The sequence below is a fragment of the Cyprinus carpio genome, chromosome A1, assembly GCF_018340385.1.
Source record: "Cyprinus carpio isolate SPL01 chromosome A1, ASM1834038v1, whole genome shotgun sequence".
In the NCBI taxonomy this organism is placed as follows: Eukaryota; Metazoa; Chordata; class Actinopteri; order Cypriniformes; family Cyprinidae; genus Cyprinus; species Cyprinus carpio.
This window is the reverse complement of record NC_056572.1, coordinates 37,062,661-37,082,449: the sequence shown is the minus strand read 5'-3', so window position 1 is coordinate 37,082,449 and position 19,789 is coordinate 37,062,661. Positions and strand designations below refer to the sequence as shown.

Sequence of the window (19,789 nt, the reverse complement as noted above, 5' to 3'; positions counted from 1 at the left end):
TTTGAAATAACAGTTTTATATTGTAAAATTTACAGTTTTTGGCCGTAATTGTGTTTACAGTTTTTCTGTATTTTTTACAAAAGTATTCTGGCAACCACAGCTGCCAAAATTATTTTGTAAAAACTACAGACTTTTTTTTAAAGTGTATTTTTTACAAAAGTATTCTGGCAACCACAGCTGCCAAAATTATTTTGTAAAAACTACAGACTTTTTTTTACAGTGTAGCTGTAATTTTTTAAAAAGTATTGATTTATCTGAGTGTGCAAATATTATTTTGTTGTAAAGTTGATGAGGACTCGTGTGATGAAGCTCTTGTGTCCTTGATCAGACTGAACTCCACACCAGTATTCAGCTGAATGTTGTTGAGTGACATGACTGATGATTCCCGTCAGGAGCTGCTGCTCTCTGTCATCATACAGCTGCATCTGTCCCTCAGCGCTCCATCTTCTGCTCTCCTTCACAGACGTCTCTTCAGCACAGAGATCAGATCCAGATCTCCTGCAGACAAACTTCACGTCAGCACTGTGGGATTGTGGGTATCTGCAGCTGATGTTCACAGATCCTCCTGCAGCAGCTGAGAGACTGATGCTCTTCTCACAACAATCAGCTGTTTGAGAGACAAATCAAGTGCAGCAATGTTAGAATTAAACGAGAGAGTCATCAATTCAGCACAGAAACAAATGAAAGCAGCTCACCCTTCTTAACGTCCAGCTTAAACTCAGAAAAGAAACTGTAGTCTTCAGAAACTTTGACTATAATCTTATATTCTCCAGAATCGTTCTCATTCAGCTCCCTGATAAACACACGTAAGAGACGTGCAGATCTGTCATCATGAACGGAGAATTGGCCGACATGTGTCCATTCTGCTGCTCTGTCAATGTTTATTCGAGTAAAACATTGATATGCTCCAGCTTCACAGAAGTATTTCTCATGGTTCTCATGATTCATCTCATATTTGTAGTTTATAATGATGTTTCCTCCTGAATATCCCGTCACAGCACTGATTTGTTCAGCTGTTGAACACAAACTCAGATATCAATGTGATGATGATGTTCATCACTTTTGTAAATCATGGTACTTCATCTTCATTCACTCACAGTGAGATCCACCCACCCACCCACACACACACACACACACACACACACACACACACACACACACACACACACACACACACACACACACACACACACACACACACACACACACACACACACACTGTTGGTATATGTGGTTTATGGGGACTCTCCAAAGGCGTAATGGTTTTTATACTGTACACACTATATTTTCTATCGCCCAATACACCAACCCTACACCTAAACCTACCCCTCAAAAAAAACTTTATGCATTTTTAGATTTTCAAAAAAAAAAAAAAGAACACCATTAAGTATTTTTTTAATTATAGGGACACAGGAAGTGTCCTCATAAATCACCTTTACATTGTAATACATGTGTCATACCCATGTCATTATACAAATTTGTGTCCAGATAAACACACACACACACACAGACACAGATACATACACTCACGCACACGCACATGCATTCACACAGACACACACTCACACACACACACACACACACACACACACACACACACACACTGTCTCTGCCTCTTCATTCATTCATATGTGGTTACTAATTTTATGAGTGTAAATCTGATATTGCAAGATAATAATACATTATATGTGTCCTGGTTATTGATTTTCTGGTGTTTTTAGATGATTTCATTACAGTCAGTGTTGAGTGTGTGATGTTGATGATCATCATGAGTTTGAGAGTCTCAGTTACTCACCTGTTACAACCTTCAGCTTCACTTCAGTGTAGGAATCTTTACCCCAAGAGATATCAGCTGCACACCAGTACATCCCAGAATCCTGTTCACTCAGATTTCTGAAGGTCACAGTGAAAAGTGCTGCTCTTGTGTAATCAAACAGAGAGAATCTTCCAGAATCAACCCATTTGTTCTCATTTTTCATATCAGTCTTGATTAGGTCAGAGCATGTTGTTTTCCACTGTCCTCTACAAAAATACTTTGTATTGTCTGTATATTTTCTATCATATGTGCATGTGATGATGACTCCTCCTCCTGAATATCCCGTCACACTGATGGAGCTCACCACACCTACAACAAACCAGCATCTCAATACAACACCAGTGTATTCATAAGACTGAACAGAGATGAACTATCAATTATCTTCAAAAGTGTTCAAATCCAACTCAACATGAGCTGAAGTTAAAGTCTCTGCTGTTTTGTGTGATTTACTGTGAGTTCAGACTCTTACCAGGAATCATCAGCAGAGTGAAAGTCCAGATGATCTTCATTCTTCTCTCTTCTTCAGTGATCTTCTCTGTTGTTAGTAGATTCAGTTCTTCTGAAGATCTCGATGTGTGTTCAGATGAGTTCTGAGTGTTTCTTTCCTGGTTACATGTTTAACATGAACTGCTGAAAGTAACAGAGAGACACCCACTTCCTCTGAGAGAGAGAGAGAGAGAGAGAGAGAGTACAAGGAGGAGAGGAGGAGGGGGAGAGAGAGAGAGAGAGAGAGAGAGAGAGAGAGAGAGAGAGGAGGAGAGGAGAGAGAGAGAGAGAGAGAGAGAGAGAGAGAGAGAGAGAGAGAGAGAGAGAGAGAGAGAGAGAGAGAGAGAGAGAGAGAGAGAGAGAGAGAGCATGAGAGAGAGAGAGAGAGAAAGAGAGGAGTAGAGAGAGAGAGAGAGATGGTTAATAAAGAGGGAAGTGAAACTATTCTTTCACACATGCTTCACATGAACATGTAGATAAAACTCATAATAAAAGGCATTTTTTAAAGAGTTTTTAACAGAACTTTTTTGTCATTCAAAGGCAAATTTTCTCAGAACCATAATGTTTAATATTTTAAACCGTTTAAAAGTTTAATAAAGTGTTTCTTGAGTGCATCACATTCATGTTACACCCTAAAAAAGTGGTGCTATATAGAACTAAAAGCAGTTCTTTGGCTTCTAGTCAGGTACACCCGGCTGCACGTGTCGCCCCGCCCCATAAAAACTCTGATGGTTCGATCGTCTTTCATAGACATACATGATAGTAAATGTGTGTGTAGTTGTTGTAGGACGGAGTATGTTGTTTAAAAAGATTAAAACTGTGCAGTTTTACAAAGCCTTCATTATAATGCACAGTTGTTTATTGTTAACTTGACTCACTATGTCTGATTTATTGAATCACGAGATGTTAGCTGCTGCAGGTTTAATCTTCTGGACCAGTCGAATTCACAAATGAATCATTGGGACATTCTAAAGCGCTTAATGTGAAAGTACGTGGATTTATGCATTAAAACAGTGTTTTAAAAACAACAAACTCAGTAAACAAATTATTAATAAAGCATTCTATTCACAGACAAGCAGATATGAGCCCAGAATCAGAATCAGAATCAGAATCAGAATCAGAAAGAGCTTTACACTGTAAAAAGTGATACTCTATATTTACTCAATAAAATTGTGGCAACAGATTACAAGCAATATTATTAATTAAATTTAACACATTAGAATTAATTAGAATTAATCAAATGAGATGCTTACAAGCAATCATTCAAAATGAGTAAAATAACATGAAAAAAAAAAAAGTAAAATGTTTAAAAAAATATTGGTTTTGTTGGACAAAAAACGAGAAGCACCTGGCTGCAGCCTGCATATAGAGGCGGGGTTGCACATGTTAACCCGCCCCATACCTACTCTGATTGGTTCGATCGTCTTTCATAGGCATACATGATGGCAAAATGTGTGCGTAGTTGGTGTACACTGTTAAAAATAATACACTATATTTACTTAATAAAATTGTGGCAACAGATTACAAGCAATATTATTAATTAAATTTAACACATAAGAATTCATTAGAATTAATCAAATGAGATGCTTAGAAATTAACCATTCAAAATGAGTCAAATAGCACAAAAAAAAAATAAGTAAAGTTTAAACAAAACAAAACAAAAAACATTTCTTTGAGAAAGAAAAACAAATCACTATGCTAAGGAATACTATGTTATGCATACCAGGCCAGTAGTTAGCGATTAAGAAAACACAGTGCAAAAATGTAATTCACAAATTCATGTTTTTGTTGCTTACATGGAGATGATACAGGCATAGTGTTCAAAAGCTTGTGTTTTCAAGCCCCCAAAACAGAGTTATTGAAGACACCTGATGTTAACAAACAGAATCACTGAAGGAGCATAATCTACATTTTGGTTACCATTACGGTGGTCGGTGTTTGCTTTAGTTGTGCTCTTGACCCTTAAACTTTTAAACAATTTTTTGGGTTGCTGTAATTGTGATACAGCAGTTAAACAAGACAATAAAGAATAAGATCATCTGGTGTTGTTTGTTTTGACATCGTTTGATCTGGATTTCTGAGTTGGTTGTGTCTTATCAACAACAGACGTCCTTTGTCTGTACAGTATAAGGTCTGGTATTTTCAGCATAATCAGAGAGATTCTAAGAAGCAAATGTTTCAAACATTTAAAAAAATAAATAAAATTTATTTCATTTAGGCAACAGAGATCAAGAATCAGGCTGAGAACCTCAACAATGGTGACCATCAAAAAGCATGTTGCACTGCATTATAGGTGCCACCAATCAAAACTCATTTATGGCTCCCATCATGCTTTGCGGCATGAATAAATTATGAGATTAATTGTCTTTAGATTTATTCTTAATATTTTCTTTTTTTTTTTACTTTTTTATGCAATTTTTAGTAGCTTGTTTTGTGATGCTTACAGTTCATCTGTTTATCTGAATATGCTGTTCGTCACCATTCTTGAGATTCATACGCTGGTTCTTGATGTCACTGTGTGTCTAAAAGAAGGCTTTCCTTCCCCACTACAATTTTTTTTTTCTTAATCAGAATTCTTAAACTCTGGATTGAACAGGAGATTTCAGGTTTTCTATTGTTGAATTACAGGGGCTGCTATATTGAATGTTAATTTAACTCAGAGAATAGGCTCTATTTATAACACTCAGGCAAAACAATGATTATGTAAAATCATAACCAACACCACCTGAACAGCTTTACTCTTGGCATATCTAGCTGTTATAATTCAGTTATAACAACCATACAAAATGTAATATTAAAAAGTCAAGGGTCAAGAGCCCAACTAAAGCAAACCACTGACCACTATAATGGTAACCCTATAAATTTACCCTTTTCTCCTTCAGTGATTCTGTTTGTGAACTTTAGGTGTCTTCAATAACTATGTTTTTGGGGACTGAAGACACAACCTTCTGAACATTATGCCTGTATCATATCTATGTAAGCAACAAAAATGTGAATTTGTAGAATTTGTTGACATCATGTGCATACATATAATGTTTTCACATGGTGTTTCATGATCGCCAACTACTGGCCTGGCATGTATAACATAGTATTCTTTAGCATAGTGGTTTTTTTTTTGTTGTTGTTTTTTCAATGAAATCAATATTTTTGTGTAAATTTTACTTAATTTTTTCATGTTCTTCTACTCATTTTGAATGGTTGCTTGTAAGCATCTAATTTGATTATTTCTAATTAATTCTAATGTGTTAAATTTACTTAATAATATAGGATATACAATTTTAAACAATTTTATTGAGTAAATAAAGTGAATAATTTTTTACAGTGTTGTTAAGACTGCACCAGACAGCCAGCTGCTCAACCTCTTGTCTGTAAGCAGACTCGTCACCGTCCTGGATGAGACCGATGAGTGTGGTGTCGTCTGCAAACTTCAGGAGCTTGACAGAGGGGTCTTTTGAGGTGCAGTCGTTGGTGTACAGCGAGAAGAGCAGTGGGGAGAGAACACATCACTGAGGGGCACCAGTGTTGGTGGAGCAGCTGCTGGACATGAATTTCCCCAGTCTCAGTAGCTGTTGCCTATTGCATTTTTTTTTGTTGCAAATTAACAATCATATGTGTTGTATCCAAAGCGACTTACAAATGAGAACAGTAGAAACAATCAGATCAACGAGAGAACAACAACGGTATACAAGTGCTATGACAAGTTTCAGTTAGTCTAGTACAGAACACGTAGCCAGGGTTTTTTTTTTTTTTTTTTTTTTTTGGGAATATGATAGAAAAGAAAAAAGGTAAGTACTAGTATTAGTTGGTTAAGTGCAGGCGAAAAAGATGAGTCTTTAGATGTTTTTTGAAAATGAGTAAAGACTCAGCTGTTCGAATTGAGATCGGGAGGTCATTCCACCAGCTGGGAGCAGTCCAGGAAAAAATCCGTGAGAGTGATTTTGAACCTCTTTGGGATGGCAACACAAGGCGCGTCATTCACTTGCAGAGCGCAAACTTCTGGAGGGTGCATAAGATTGAACTAGTGAGTTTAGGTAAGTTGGCGCCGTGCCAGTGGTCGTTTTGTAGGCAAGCATCAGTACCTTGAATTTGATGCGAGCGGCTACTGGTAGCCAGTGTAACCTGATGAGGAGAGGAGTAACATGGGCTGTTTTCAGCTCATTGAAGACAACCCTCGCTGCTGCATTCTGGATCAGTCAGCCTATCTGTCAGAAAGCTGGTGATCCACTGAACGATAGAGCTAGGAACTGTTTTGTCCAGGTGTTGCAGGATGAAGTGCAATCCCATGTTGATTGCATCATCCACGGACCTGTTTGCTCGGTAAGCAAACTGCAGGGGGTCCAGTAAGGGTCCAGTGATGTCCTTCAGATAAGCCAGAACCAGTTTTTCAAATGACTTCATGACGACAGATGTTAGAGCCACAGGTCTGTAGTCGTTAAGTCCTGTAATCTTGGGTTTCTTTGGAATGGGGATGATAGTGGAGCGTTTGAAGCAGGAAGGCACTTCACACAACTCCAGAGATCTGTTGAAGATCTGTGAAAAGATGGGGGCCAGCTGGTCAGCACAGGTTTTCAAACAGGCTGGTGTAACGCCATCTGGGCCTGGTGCTTTCCTTCTTTTTTTGTTCTTCCTGAAAGACCTGGCGCACATCATCTTCACAGATTTGAAGAGCAGGAGGTGTGGAGAAGGGGATTGCAGGAGGTGTTAACGGTTGTGTAGAGAGATGGTCAGAATGGGTGTTGGGGGTTTCAAATCTACAATAAAACTCATTCAGGTCGTTAGCAAGTCGTTGATTAGCCTTAGTGCAGGGGGATGGGGTCTTGTAGTTAGTGATGGCTCTCAGTCCTCTCCACACTGAAGTTGAGTCGTTGGAAGTAAACTAGTCTTCCAACTTTTTAGCGTAGGTCTTTTTAGCTGCTCTAATCTCTTTGTTCAGTGTGTTCCTGGCCTGATTGTACAAGACTCTGTCCCCATTTCTGTAGGCATCCTCTTTGACCTGACGAAGATGTCTGAGTTTTGCTGTAAACCATGGCTTATCATTGTTGAATGTTAAATAAGTCCTGGTAGGAATGCATATATCCTCACAAAATCTAATATATGATGTTACGGTCTCTGTGAGTTCGTCCAGATCGGTGGTAGCAGCTTCAAAAACACTCCAATCAGTGAGGTCAAAACAGGCTTTTAAATCCTGCTCTGTTTCGTTGGTCCATCTCTTTACAGTCTTTACTACAGGTTTAGCAGATTTAAGTTTCTGCCTGTAGGTTGGTATAAGATGAACCAGACAGTGATCAGACAGTCCCAAAGCTGCTCGTGGAACAGAGTGATATGCATCCTTTATTGTGGTGTAACAGTGATCCAATATATTGCTGTCTCTGGTGGGACATGTAACATGCTGTCTGTATTTTGGCAGTTCACGGGAGAGATTGGCTTTATTAAAGTCCCCAAGAATGATTAAAACAGAGTCCAGGGTGTTGTTGTTCTATCTCTGTGATCTGATCAGCCAGTTTCTGTAAAGCCAGACTTATGTGCGCTTGCGGAGGGATATAAACACTCACCAGAATGAACGAGTGAAACTCCCGCGGCGAATAGAACGGCTTGCAGTTAATGAAGAGTGTTTCGAGATCTGAGCAGCACATCTTCTTTAACAAAGTTACATCTGTACACCACCTTTCATTGATGTAAAAGCATGTCCCGCCGCCGCGCGATTTCCCCGTTGATTCTGTGTCGCGATCCGCTCTGAACAGTTGAAAGCCCGGCAGATGGAGCGCGCTGTCTGGTATGGCGTCATTTAGCCATTTCCGTGAAACACAGAGCAGCAGAGTGTGAGAAATCCTTATTTGTCCGAGAGAGCAGAAGGATTTTGTCTGTTTTGTTGGGTAGAGAGCGGAGATTTGCCAGATGGATGCTAGGCAACGGCGTTTGAAATCCGCACTTCCTGAGTCTAACGAGCGCACCAGCTCGCTTCCCCTGTTTGCGCGTCCTGAAGCGTTTGATCAGCGCCGCTGCTCCGCCGACAACAACGTTCAGTAAAACGTCTGAATAATTGAAATCCGGTAAAAGATCTTGTGGTGTGTTCTGCCGAATGTTCAGCAGTTCTTCCCTGGTGAAACTGATCGTGTTTGTTAAACAAAAAAACAGGAAAAATGAACAAAAACAGTACAAACACTGGAGAGCCAAGCACTGAAGCAGCCGTCTGCGGCGCCATCGAAAATTGCTTGTTTAGTTCAGAAAGAATACGAACACGTGTTTAATTACGTGCTAAACATTTTCCTCCCATAACCTGCTTGTCTGTGAATAGAATGCTTTATTAATAATTTGTTTAGTTTTTTTTTTTTTTAACGTTTTAACCTCTTAACCTGCGCCCCTATTTTTGAGCATTTTCTGAAAACCGACATACCCAAATAAAAATGTCTGTAGCTCTTGAACCTATGGTCTAAATTTATAAATCTGGTATTGTCTGAAACTAGACACTTAAATCTGCACATGATAAACATATATAAGCATTCAAGAGAACGGCGTTGAAACTTACGTGTTAATTTTATCCCTGGCTGCATGCATCTCTCCGGGTCTTTCTGCTGCCCCTCGCCGCTGCTTCTCACCACGCCCTCCAAAACACGATCAAACACCACAAAAACTCTTCTAAAGTCGACATTCTTTGCTGGAGAGATTCAGATGTAAGCTTTGGAGAAAATGTTATGACTTGATTTTTCAAAATAATTTTTGTTTGGATGCTTCCTCGACTTCCTCGAGTTGAGACAAGTTTACTATGTCACGTGACGTACACAATCAACACGTAGCATTTTAAATTGTATAAAAACACTAGTTTAGGAGTGGGAGCTAACATTTGTAATTTTTGTTTTGATAGTTTCGTGTAGAGTATGGCATTTGTTATGCTGAATAATTTTTCTTTCTTTCTTTTGATTTAGATTAGAATTGAGGCTGGTTTAAGATAGTTGGTGTTTTGTTTTGGAAGCTGACAGTTTAAATGTATTTATTGTTGAGTCTGAAGGAGCTCCACATAATAACAGTGTCTCAGTCAATAGAGTGAGTTTATGATTATCTGTCTGTCAGTGTTTGAAAAAAGTATTTTGCAGTTGTGTTTGATTATGCTGCTAAAGATGCATAAGGCTGGTATACACTGTGTGATTTCAGCAAGGTTTTTGTTAAATATGAACTCTCACTGTAGTGATGTCAAGACAAAGCTCAGGGTTTAATTGTTCACACTCACACTATACGCTCCGATCATCCAGATACAGCTCCACCTTATTCCTGACGAGACTACTGTGTTTTAAATTATGGGAGGCACTTCCGGTTCGGGAACTTCCTTCAAAAAGACTGAAATGAGTCATTTCATAGAGATGGGCAAAACCACTTATTTTGTTTTCGATATGATATACTGATACTTTTAAAGGCCAGTATCGTCGATATCGATATGACACTTCTAAACTGAACTTTTGAATTATGAAATTTATTAAATTGTTGAAGTAGTGCATGCCTGGCCTAAAATACAGACTTAACCTTTTTTTTTTTTTTTAATTAGAGATTTACCTCAGATTGAATCTAGATGCTCCAGTCCAAAGAGACAGAGATCAATGTAAGTCAAGTAAGAGTTGTTAATTTTTAAATGCATTTCACATTCAGTGACGTTCAGCTTTACAGAAAAAAAGAAAAAAAAAACCTTCATGACTAAACCTTTAAACACACAAGTGATAAACTGTGGAAAGCAAGACATCAACAACAAAATGTTTACACATCAGAAGAACCAATCAGACTTTACAGAGTCGTTACACTCAATGTCCATGTTGCTAAATATGATCTGTTCACAGAACGAGGCTCATTTGGTGCTCAGTGTTTGTTTCAGATGCTGAATACTGAACATCTCAAACTCCTTTAAAATCAATCAGTTTCTGACACACATTCTCTGCAGTGGAGATTCAGCTGATGAGGATGAGGATGGTGGTGATGATGAGGATGATGATGATGATGGTGGTGATGATGATGATGAACGTGATGATGATAGTGATGATGATGATGATGAGGATGATGTTTCTGAAACATCTGTATAAAAAACAACAAAGCAATGGATTTCTAAAGGATGTTTTTTTTCACACACAGAACTTGTCATCATGCGTCTCTTGGTGAATATAAGTGTTACTGATGTCATTCACACACTCACTACCCAGAATTCATGTTTGTTTGAGTTTCTGTAACTGAAGTCTGTGGTTTCTCAGTTAATAATAGAGTTCATAGCAGGTTACTGGACGAGCATCTTTAACTGCAGCTTCTTTAATTATAGAACAAGACTGGTTCAGTGACTCACAGCAGTACAACAACTGCTCTAATACTGCATCCAGATGAACACACTTCAACTAGATAAAAACTACAGTAATACTGTGTCCATTGATCAACTAATGCTGCTTTGATCTGCAGTACTGGACATTTAAAGAATTAAATGAAGAATAAAACACATAAACACTGTCCACTGCTTTACTCTGTGTTCAGTTTCTCATTGAGCAGAACAGCAACATTGATCTACAGAAAACTGCACTTTAACCTGCATTGACTATAATCATGAACCTTTATAAGGAAACTTACTCTTTATAACTGTGGTTTTTCTTTGTTAAAAAGACAGAAAATCTACAATTAACCTGCTGGTAAACCTGTATGAACAGAATCAGTTCTCTTGAAAACATCATGATCACTTTCTTTACACAGTCAAGCAACATGATACAAGACACACCGTGATCTGCTGAATGGAAGCTAGCTGTGATTTTTAATTACATTCTGATTAATCTGAGTGAGCAAATCATCTGTACCTGTAACTCTGATGAGGACTCGTGTGATGAAGCTCTTGTGTCCTTGATCAGACTGAACTCCACACCAGTATTCAGCTGAATGTTGTTGAGTCACATGACTGATGATTCCCGTCAGGAGCTGCTGCTCTCTGTCATCATACAGCTGCATCTGTCCCTCAGCGCTCCATCTTCTGCTCTCCTTCACAGACGTCTCTTCAGCACAGAGATCAGATCCAGATCTCCTGCAGACAAACTTCACATCAGCACTGTGGGATTGTGGGTATCTGCAGCTGATGTTCACAGATCCTCCTGCAGCAGCTGAGAGACTGATGCTCTTCTCACAACAATCAGCTGTTTGAGAGACAAATCAAGTGCAGCAATGTTAGAATTAAACAAGAGAGTCATCAATTCAGCACAGAAACAAATGAAAGCAGCTCACCCTTCTTAACGTCCAGCTTAAACTCAGAGAAGAAACTGTAGTCTTCAGAAACTTTGACTATAATCTTATATTCTCCAGAATCGTTCTCATTCAGCTCCCTGATAAACACGCGTAAGAGACGTGCAGATCTGTCATCATGAACGGAGAATTGGCCGACATGTGTCCATTCTGCTGCTCTGTCAATGTTTATTCGATTTTTCGAAACATTGATATGCTCCAGCTTCACAGAAGTATTTCTCATGGTTCTCATGATTCATCTCATATTTGTAGTTTATAATGATGTTTCCTGCTGAATATCCCGTCACAGCACTGATTTGTTCAGCTGTTGAACACAAGCTCAGATATCAATGTGATGATGATGTTCATCATTTTTGTAAATCATGGTACTTCATCTTCATTCACTCACAGTGAGATCCACACACACCACACACACACACACTGTTGGTATATGTGGTTTATGGGGACTCTCCAAAGGCGTAATGGTTTTTATACTGTACACACTATATTTTCTATTGCCCAATACACCTAAACCTACCCCTCACAGAAAACTTTATGCATTTTTAGATTTTCAAAAAAAAAAAAAAACACCATTAAGTATATTTTAAATTATAGGGACACATGAAGTGTCCTCATAAATCACCTTCACATTGTAATACATGTGTCATACCCATGTCATTATACAAATTTGTGTCCACATAAACACACACACACACACACACACACACACAGACACACACACACACACACACAGACACAGACAAACACACACACACAGACACGCACACACACTCTCTCTCTCTCTCTCTCTCACACAGACACACACACACACACTCTCACACACACACACACACACACACACACCACACACACACACACACTCTCTCTCTCTCTCACACACAGACACACACTCACACTGTCTCTGAGTCTCAGTTACTCACCTGTTACAACCTTCAGATTCACTTCAGTGTAAGGATCTTCAGAGAGAGGCATTTCAACTGCACACCAGTACGTCCCAGAATCCTGTTCACTCAGATTTCTGAAGGTCACAGTGAAAACTGCTGCTCTTGTGTCGTCAAACAGAGAGAATTTTCCAGAATCAACCCATTTGTTCTCATTTTTCTTATCAGTCTTGATTAGGTCAGAGCATGCTGTTTTCCACTGTCCTCTACAAAAATACTTTGCATTGTCTGTATATTTTCTATCATATCTGCATGTGATGTTGACTCCTCCTCCTGAATATCCCGTCACACTGATGGAGCTCACCACACCTACAACAAACCAACATCTCAATACAACACCAGTGTATTCATAAGACTGAACAGAGATGAACTTTCAAATATCTTCAATAGTGTTCAAATCCAACTCAACATGAGCTGAAGTTAAAGTCTCTGCTGTTTTGAGTGATTTACTGTGAGTTCAGACTCTTACCAGGAATCATCAGCAGAGTGAAAGTCCAGATGATCTTCATTCTTCTCTCTTCTTCAGTGATCTTCTCTGTTGTTAGTAGATTCAGTTCTTCTGAAGATCTTGATGTGTGTTCAGATGAGTTCTGAGTGTTTCTTTCTGAGTGTTGTGGGGAAGTCGTGGCCTAATGGTTAGAGAGTCGGACTCCCAATCGAAGGGTTGTGAGTTCGAGTCTCGGGCCGGCAGGAATTGTGGGTGGGGGGATTGGTTGTGCAGTTCTCTCTCCACCTTCAATACCATGACTTAGGTGCCCTTGAGCAAGGCATCGAACCCCCAACTGCTCCCCGGGCGCCGCAGCATAAAATGGCTGCCCACTGCTCCGGGTGTGTGTTCACAGTGTGTGTGTGTTCACTGCTGTGTGTGTGTGCACTTCGGATGGGTTAAATGCAGAGCACAAATTCTGAGTATGGGTCACCATACTTGGCTGAATGTCATGTCACTTTCACTTTCACTTTCTTTCTTTCCTGGTTACATGTTTAAAGTGAACTGCTGAAAGTAACAGAGAGACACCCACTTCCTCTGAGAGAGAGAGAGAGAGAGAGAGAGAGAGAGAGAGAGAGAGAGAGAGAGAGCGAGAGCGAGAGATGGTTAATAATGAGGGAAGTGAAACTATTATTTCACACATGCTTCACATGAACATGCAGATACAACTCATAATAAAAGGCATTTTTTTACAGAGTTTTTAACAGAACTATTTTGTCATTCAAAGGCAAATTTTCAAATTCAAATTTATTTATAAAGCACTGAATAAAACAACAAAGTTGACCATAGTGCTGTACAAGCAATAAAACAATGAACAAAGAAAAAAAAATCGACAAATATGATCGAATTTGCGAGTGCTTGTAAGCAATCTTGCAGCCACATTCTGGACCATCTGCAGTCTATCTAAAACTGTATTTTGGGCACCATAATATAGCGAGTTGCAATAGTCTAACCTTGAAGTGATAAATGCATGAATTATTTTTTCCAGATCTTTCTGGGATAAAAAAGGCTTAATTTTGGAAATCATCCTCAATTTAAAAAAACTCGTTCTAACGATTTCATTTATCTGTTTATCAAATTTGAGTTCGCTATCACAAATCATCCCCAGATTTTTTACATGGTGTTTTCTAAACAGGCTCAGAGGACCCAGCTCAGTTTCAACTACATTATCAAGGTCGGAGGGACCAAAAAGAATCAATTCTGTTTTCCATTCATTAAGGCTCAAAAAAATTTTAGACATCCATGCCTTAACTTCATTTAAACATGCCAACAATCTTTCTATGGCAGGGGAGTCATTTGACTTAAATGGTATATACAGCTGTGTATCGTCTGCATAGCAGTGAAATGACACACTGTATTTACGCAAGATTGAACCCAAGGGAAGCATATAAAAAGAAAAGAGAAGTGGTGCTAAAACGGACCCTTGTGGAAGGCCACATGATAACAGTGATGAAGCTGATGTGCAATCACCCATACAAACAGAGAATCGTCTATTTAAGAGATAGGACTTAAACCAATTTAAGGCATTTCCAGAAATGCCTACACCATGTTTCCAGTAGGGGAAATAAGAATATTGTGGTCAACTGTGTCGAACGCTGCTGTGAGATCCAACAGCAGAAGAACAGTCACATTCCCTTGATCGGTTGCCAAAAAGATGTCATTAAATACCTTCAATAGCACTGTTTCTGTGCTATGGTGCTTCTTAAAGCCGGACTGAAGTACTTCACCGACATGATTTTCATCAGTAAATGACTCCAATTGAATCAGAACACATTTCTCTAAGACCTTTGCCAGAAATGGAAGTTTTGAGATAGGTCTATAATTGAAAAGAACGCTCTTATCCAGATTTTCTTTTTTCAGCAAAGGCTGGACTACAGCATGTTTACAATACTCGGGAACAATCCCTGAAAGTAAGCTTTATTTATTATAGAAACCATATATGGGCCAACCGATTCAATGGTTTGCTTTACCAGAGGTATCGGAACAATATCTTGAGGAGCAGATGTAGACTTCAGCTTAGAAACAATATTGTTAAAAGTAGAGATAGAAATAGGCTCAAATTGCGATAAATTAACAATAATTTCTAGTGCATTCGAAGGCACAAATGTACACTGCTGTATGTTATTCCGAACCTCTGATATGCGATCGACAAAGAAATGTAAAAAACTTTCACATAAATCAGTAGACAAAATAGGAGGTGCCTCTAATTTAGGATTCAAAACAGAATCAATTGTTGAAAAACAAAATCTCGGATTTTGGTGATTTTTCTCAATAGCATTTGCGAAAAAAAAACTTTCGTCCTAGCAGATTTTACAGCCCGTTGAAATTTAGACATATAGAAATTTAGAAATTTTCTCAGAATCATAATGTTTAATATTTTAAACCGTTTAAAAGTTTAATAAAGTGTTTCTTGAGTGCATCACATTCATGTTACACCCTAAAAAAATGATGCTATATAGCACTAAAAGCAGTTCTTTGGCTTCTAGTCAAGTACACCCAGCTGCACGTGTCGCCCCGCCCCATACCTACTCTGATTGGTTTGATCGTCTTTCATAGCCATGCATGATATGAAATGTGTGCGTAGTTTGTTTAAAAAGCTAAAAACGCTGTGCAGTTTTACAAAGCCTTCATTATAATGCACAGAAGAAATAAAAAAATATGTTAAATAAATATGTTAAATAAACCTGAAATAAATAAATAAATAAATAAATAAAACATTAACCTGTAACTCGCCATGTCCCTGAAATGATTGTTTTGCTAAATTAAACTGATCTTTAGGCTAACAGATGAACAACCAACTACATTTAATAAATGAATTGGGTTTATTATCCACAGTGGGAGGATCAAATAGAAGAATGAATTATGAATTAAATAATTTTTGTAAATTTGATCATTTCATATCATCGGAGTATGAGAAAGTATTGTTTTAATTTATATAGCATGATAAGACAATTATTTAATTTTATTGTTACGTATAATTATCTGTAACAGGCTAGTGTGTCTGCTGTGTGCTATTTCAATTTTTATGAAACTTTAATTTTCTTTACTACATTGCAAAGCATAGACTTTTCCTCCCTTTTATTTCAAGAAAATATGCTGTTCCTCATTATTTTAAAGTGAAGAAATCGAGAAACTTTTATTTCTACCGGCCAGTGATGATTCTGAAAGGACATACCAGTAATCTGTTGCTATAGTAACGAACGCAATTTCATGCGCATCATGGTCATATTTTAGTGCAGTTGTGTCACAGCCACTGCGGTCAAATATTGAGATAAACTATCATCTATTTATATTTAATTGGTATCTTCTCCGAGACCAATTTTGTGACCATTATTGAGCCGATTCTTTTCATTCAGCTGGAATGCTTAACGTGACTTAATGCATTAAATTTTTTTTTTTTTTTTTTTTTAAGACCAAACTCAGTAAACACATTACTAATAAAGTATTCTATTCACAGACAAGCAGGTGACTCCAGAATAAGAATGCAATGCTTTTAATTATGTGTAAAGCATTTTCCTCCCATAGAAAACTATTGGCCTAAAAGGAAAACGCTTAACGTGGCGTAATGCATTAAAACGTGTTTTAAAAATACCAAACTCAGTAAACATTTTTAATAAAGCATTGTATTTACAGATAAGCAGGTAATGGGAGGAAAATGCTTAACATGTAATTAAACGTGTTGCGTTCGAATTCTGCGCTCATATCTGCTTGTCTGTGAATAGAGTGCTTTATTAATCATTTGTTTACTGAGTTTTACTGCATTAAGTCATGTACTTTCACGTTAAGCATGTTTTAGAATGTTCCAGTGATTCATTCGTGAATTTGACTGGTCCATAAGATTAAACTTGCAGCAGCTAACATCTCGTGATTCAATAAATCAGACATAGTGAGACAAGTTAACAATAAACAACTGTGCATTATAATGAAGGCTTTGTAAAACTGCACAGCATTTTTAGCTTTTTAAACAAACTACGCACACATTTCATATCATGCATGTCAGAGTAGGTATGGGGCGGGGCGACATGTGCAGCCCCGCCCCAGATGCAGCCCCGCCTCGATCTGCAGGCTGCAGCCGGGTGTACTTGGTGTAGTTGGTGAAGGACAGAGTATGTTGTTTAAAAAGATAAAAACTGTGCAGTTTTACAAAGCCTTCATTATAATGCACAGTTGTTAGTTAACTTGACTCACTATGTCTGATTTATTGAATCACGAGATGTTAGCTGCTGCAAGTTTAATCTTCTGAACCAGTCGAATTCACAAATGAATCATTGGGACATTATAAAGCGCTTAACGTGAAAGTACGTGGATTTATGCATTAAAACGGTGTTTTAAAAACAACAAACTCAGTAAACAAATTATTAATAAAGCATTATATTCACAGACAAGCAGATATGAGCCCAGAATACGAACACGTGTTTAATTACGTGCTAAACATTTTCCTCCCATAACCTGCTTGTCTGTGAATAGAATGCTTTATTAATAATTTGTTTCCTGTTTTTTTTTTTTTTTTTTTTTTTTTTTTTTTTTTACGTTTTAACCTCTTAACCTGCGCCCCTATTTTTGAGCATTTTCTGAAAACCAACATTCCCAAATAAAAATGTCTGTAGCTCTTGAACCCTATGGTCTAAATTTATAGATCTGGTATTGTCTGAAACTAGACACTTAAACCTCCACATGATAAACTGTAAAAAAAAAAAAAAAAAATTGCAAATGTGAGATTTTACAAATTATTATTATTAACTAATGGCACTAACGCAAGAGGCTTTTATTTTGAAATTTGTATTAGGGAAAATTGCACAGTGATGAAGAGTCATGTGATCACAAGCATAATAATATTGTCATTTTTATTTATTTTTACATATATAATTTGTATTTCTTTGTTATTAGTTTGGTTTTCTCCCTTTCTTATGAAATTGTTAATCTATATAAAATGTTTAGGAAGAACTGTTTACGTGAGTTACGTCGTGTGTAAGCACGAGGGAAGAGCTGATGTAATTTCCGGTGCTCTCTCGCTTTCGCGGGATGTCATTGCGATGAGAGGTATGTTTTATCAGCTCCTCGAAAAAGTGTTCAAATATATTCAATTACTTGCTGGTTATGGATTTTCTACACAAATTGTGTGTGTTTGTTAACTTTTCTTTATTAAGGGATTAGTAATCCAAGTTATGAACGTTGTAAGAGTATGTTTAATCGAAGCGTGAATTCATGTAATGGTTGCCATTACACGTGCAGTATGCTGCTGAATTTCATTACATAACGATGCATACTTTGGTAAAACAGAGTTAAAATTTTTATGTTATGAGTTACCTACATGTTATGATTGTGTGAAGTTGTACCTGTTTATATTTAATGATCCATGAGAGGTTTGAATGTATTTGCTGTTATATAAATGTACATTGTAACAGTATGCAATGATTGACAGGCACTGCTAGACCTGATATTCTCCTGTTACTACCTGGCGGTGTCTGTTATACTTTAATACAGAAACTTCAGAAGCCGAAAGTAAACCACGCGACAACCGCATCATGGTGTGAGGTCTCTTTTATTATCAAAACACACAACGCAGAAGAAAACCCACTACATAAGCATTCAAGAGAACGGCGTTGAAACTTAGGTGTTAATTCTATCCCTGGCTGCATGCATCTCACCGGGTCTTTCTGCTGCCCCTCGCCGCTGCTTCTCATCACGCCCTCCAAAACACTATTAAACACCACAAAAACTCTTCTAAAGTCGACATTCTTTGCTGGAGAGATTCAGATGTAAGCTTTGGATAAAATCCGTTCGCTGAAAAACGCCTGTGTAGCGCTGCAACACTATCGTGAGTAACTGTTACCCCGCGGGCATAAAGACGAGAGCGCACGGACACACTGTACGTAACGGTGCAAACTGTGAATCACTGTAAACGTTCTGGTGGTTGGCTAACACTTCCATCTTTTAAAACTTTGCTGGCTAGTGACTCCTGGCCTGTTCTGGGTTATAACATCGCCTGTGATTGAAGGAGAGACACGAGGGAGGGCTCATTTTGCTCAGAAGAGACCGTTCTATAGGAAACAAAAGAATACGAATTAGAATCGACATTTAAGATATTTTAAATGACACTTTACAGAAGTTATAAAGCACTTAGGCGTAAAGGTGAGTTTTTTGTCGGAGTTAAGGGGAATGAGGAAGCTGACAAACTGGCAAAGGAGTGGTTGAAAGATCCTGAGATCAATATAAGAGATGAGTAAAGCTGAAATTAGGGGGCTGATTGGGACTGAAGTGAAAAAGAGGTGGCAGAGGATATGGGTCAATGAAATCAGAGGAAGACATCTGTATAGTATACAAAGAAATGTTGGGATGGAAAGAACAAGTTACTAACAGGAAAAGGGATGTGATAATGACAAGATAACGTATTGGGCATACAACACTAAATCAAAGTTTATATAAAATAGGTAAACCTGAAACTGGTAATTGCGAAAAATGTGGACATCCAGAAACAGTAAATCATATATTACTAGAAAGTAAAGCATGCAATAGAGAAAGACTTGAATTAGTTCAGGCACTAAAGGATATAGGGGTGTAAGAAATTATTCACTTAAGGAAATATTAGGAGAAGGAACAAATTATATAATACACGAGAAATTATAATTTTTTTTAAAGGATAATACAGAAAGACTTGAAATATAAAATAATATTATATATATATATATATATATATATATATATATATATTTTTTGCACCAAGTATATTCAACCAAGTAGTGCTCCATACTCCTATCCAGTAGGTGTAAACAAAGGAGGATCTTTCGTTTGTTCCCCTTTTTTTTCGTT

General features: G+C 37.8%; 2 protein-coding genes across 2 annotated transcripts; both read right to left on the bottom strand.

The window, feature by feature from the left end:
• Positions 1-269: 269 nt before the first annotated feature.
• Positions 270-8,985, bottom strand: LOC122134629 (polymeric immunoglobulin receptor-like). Its single transcript, XM_042768914.1, has 5 exons — positions 8,829-8,985; positions 2,286-2,476; positions 1,796-2,125; positions 696-1,013; positions 270-607 (listed from the first exon to the last, which is right to left on the bottom strand). The coding sequence occupies exons 2-5, from the start codon at positions 2,323-2,325 to the stop codon at positions 270-272; spliced, it is 1,026 nt and encodes a 341-aa protein (XP_042624848.1). The 5' UTR covers positions 2,326-2,476; positions 8,829-8,985.
• Positions 8,986-10,942: 1,957 nt separating this feature from the next.
• Positions 10,943-13,092, bottom strand: LOC122147204 (polymeric immunoglobulin receptor-like). The gene is made up of 5 exons (XM_042768814.1): positions 12,962-13,092; positions 12,472-12,801; positions 11,739-11,855; positions 11,116-11,445; positions 10,943-10,959 (listed from the first exon to the last, which is right to left on the bottom strand). Exons 1-5 carry the CDS (start codon positions 12,999-13,001, stop codon positions 10,943-10,945), a joined length of 834 nt encoding a protein of 277 aa, XP_042624748.1. The 5' UTR covers positions 13,002-13,092.
• Between the last annotated feature and the right edge of the window lie 6,697 nt (positions 13,093-19,789).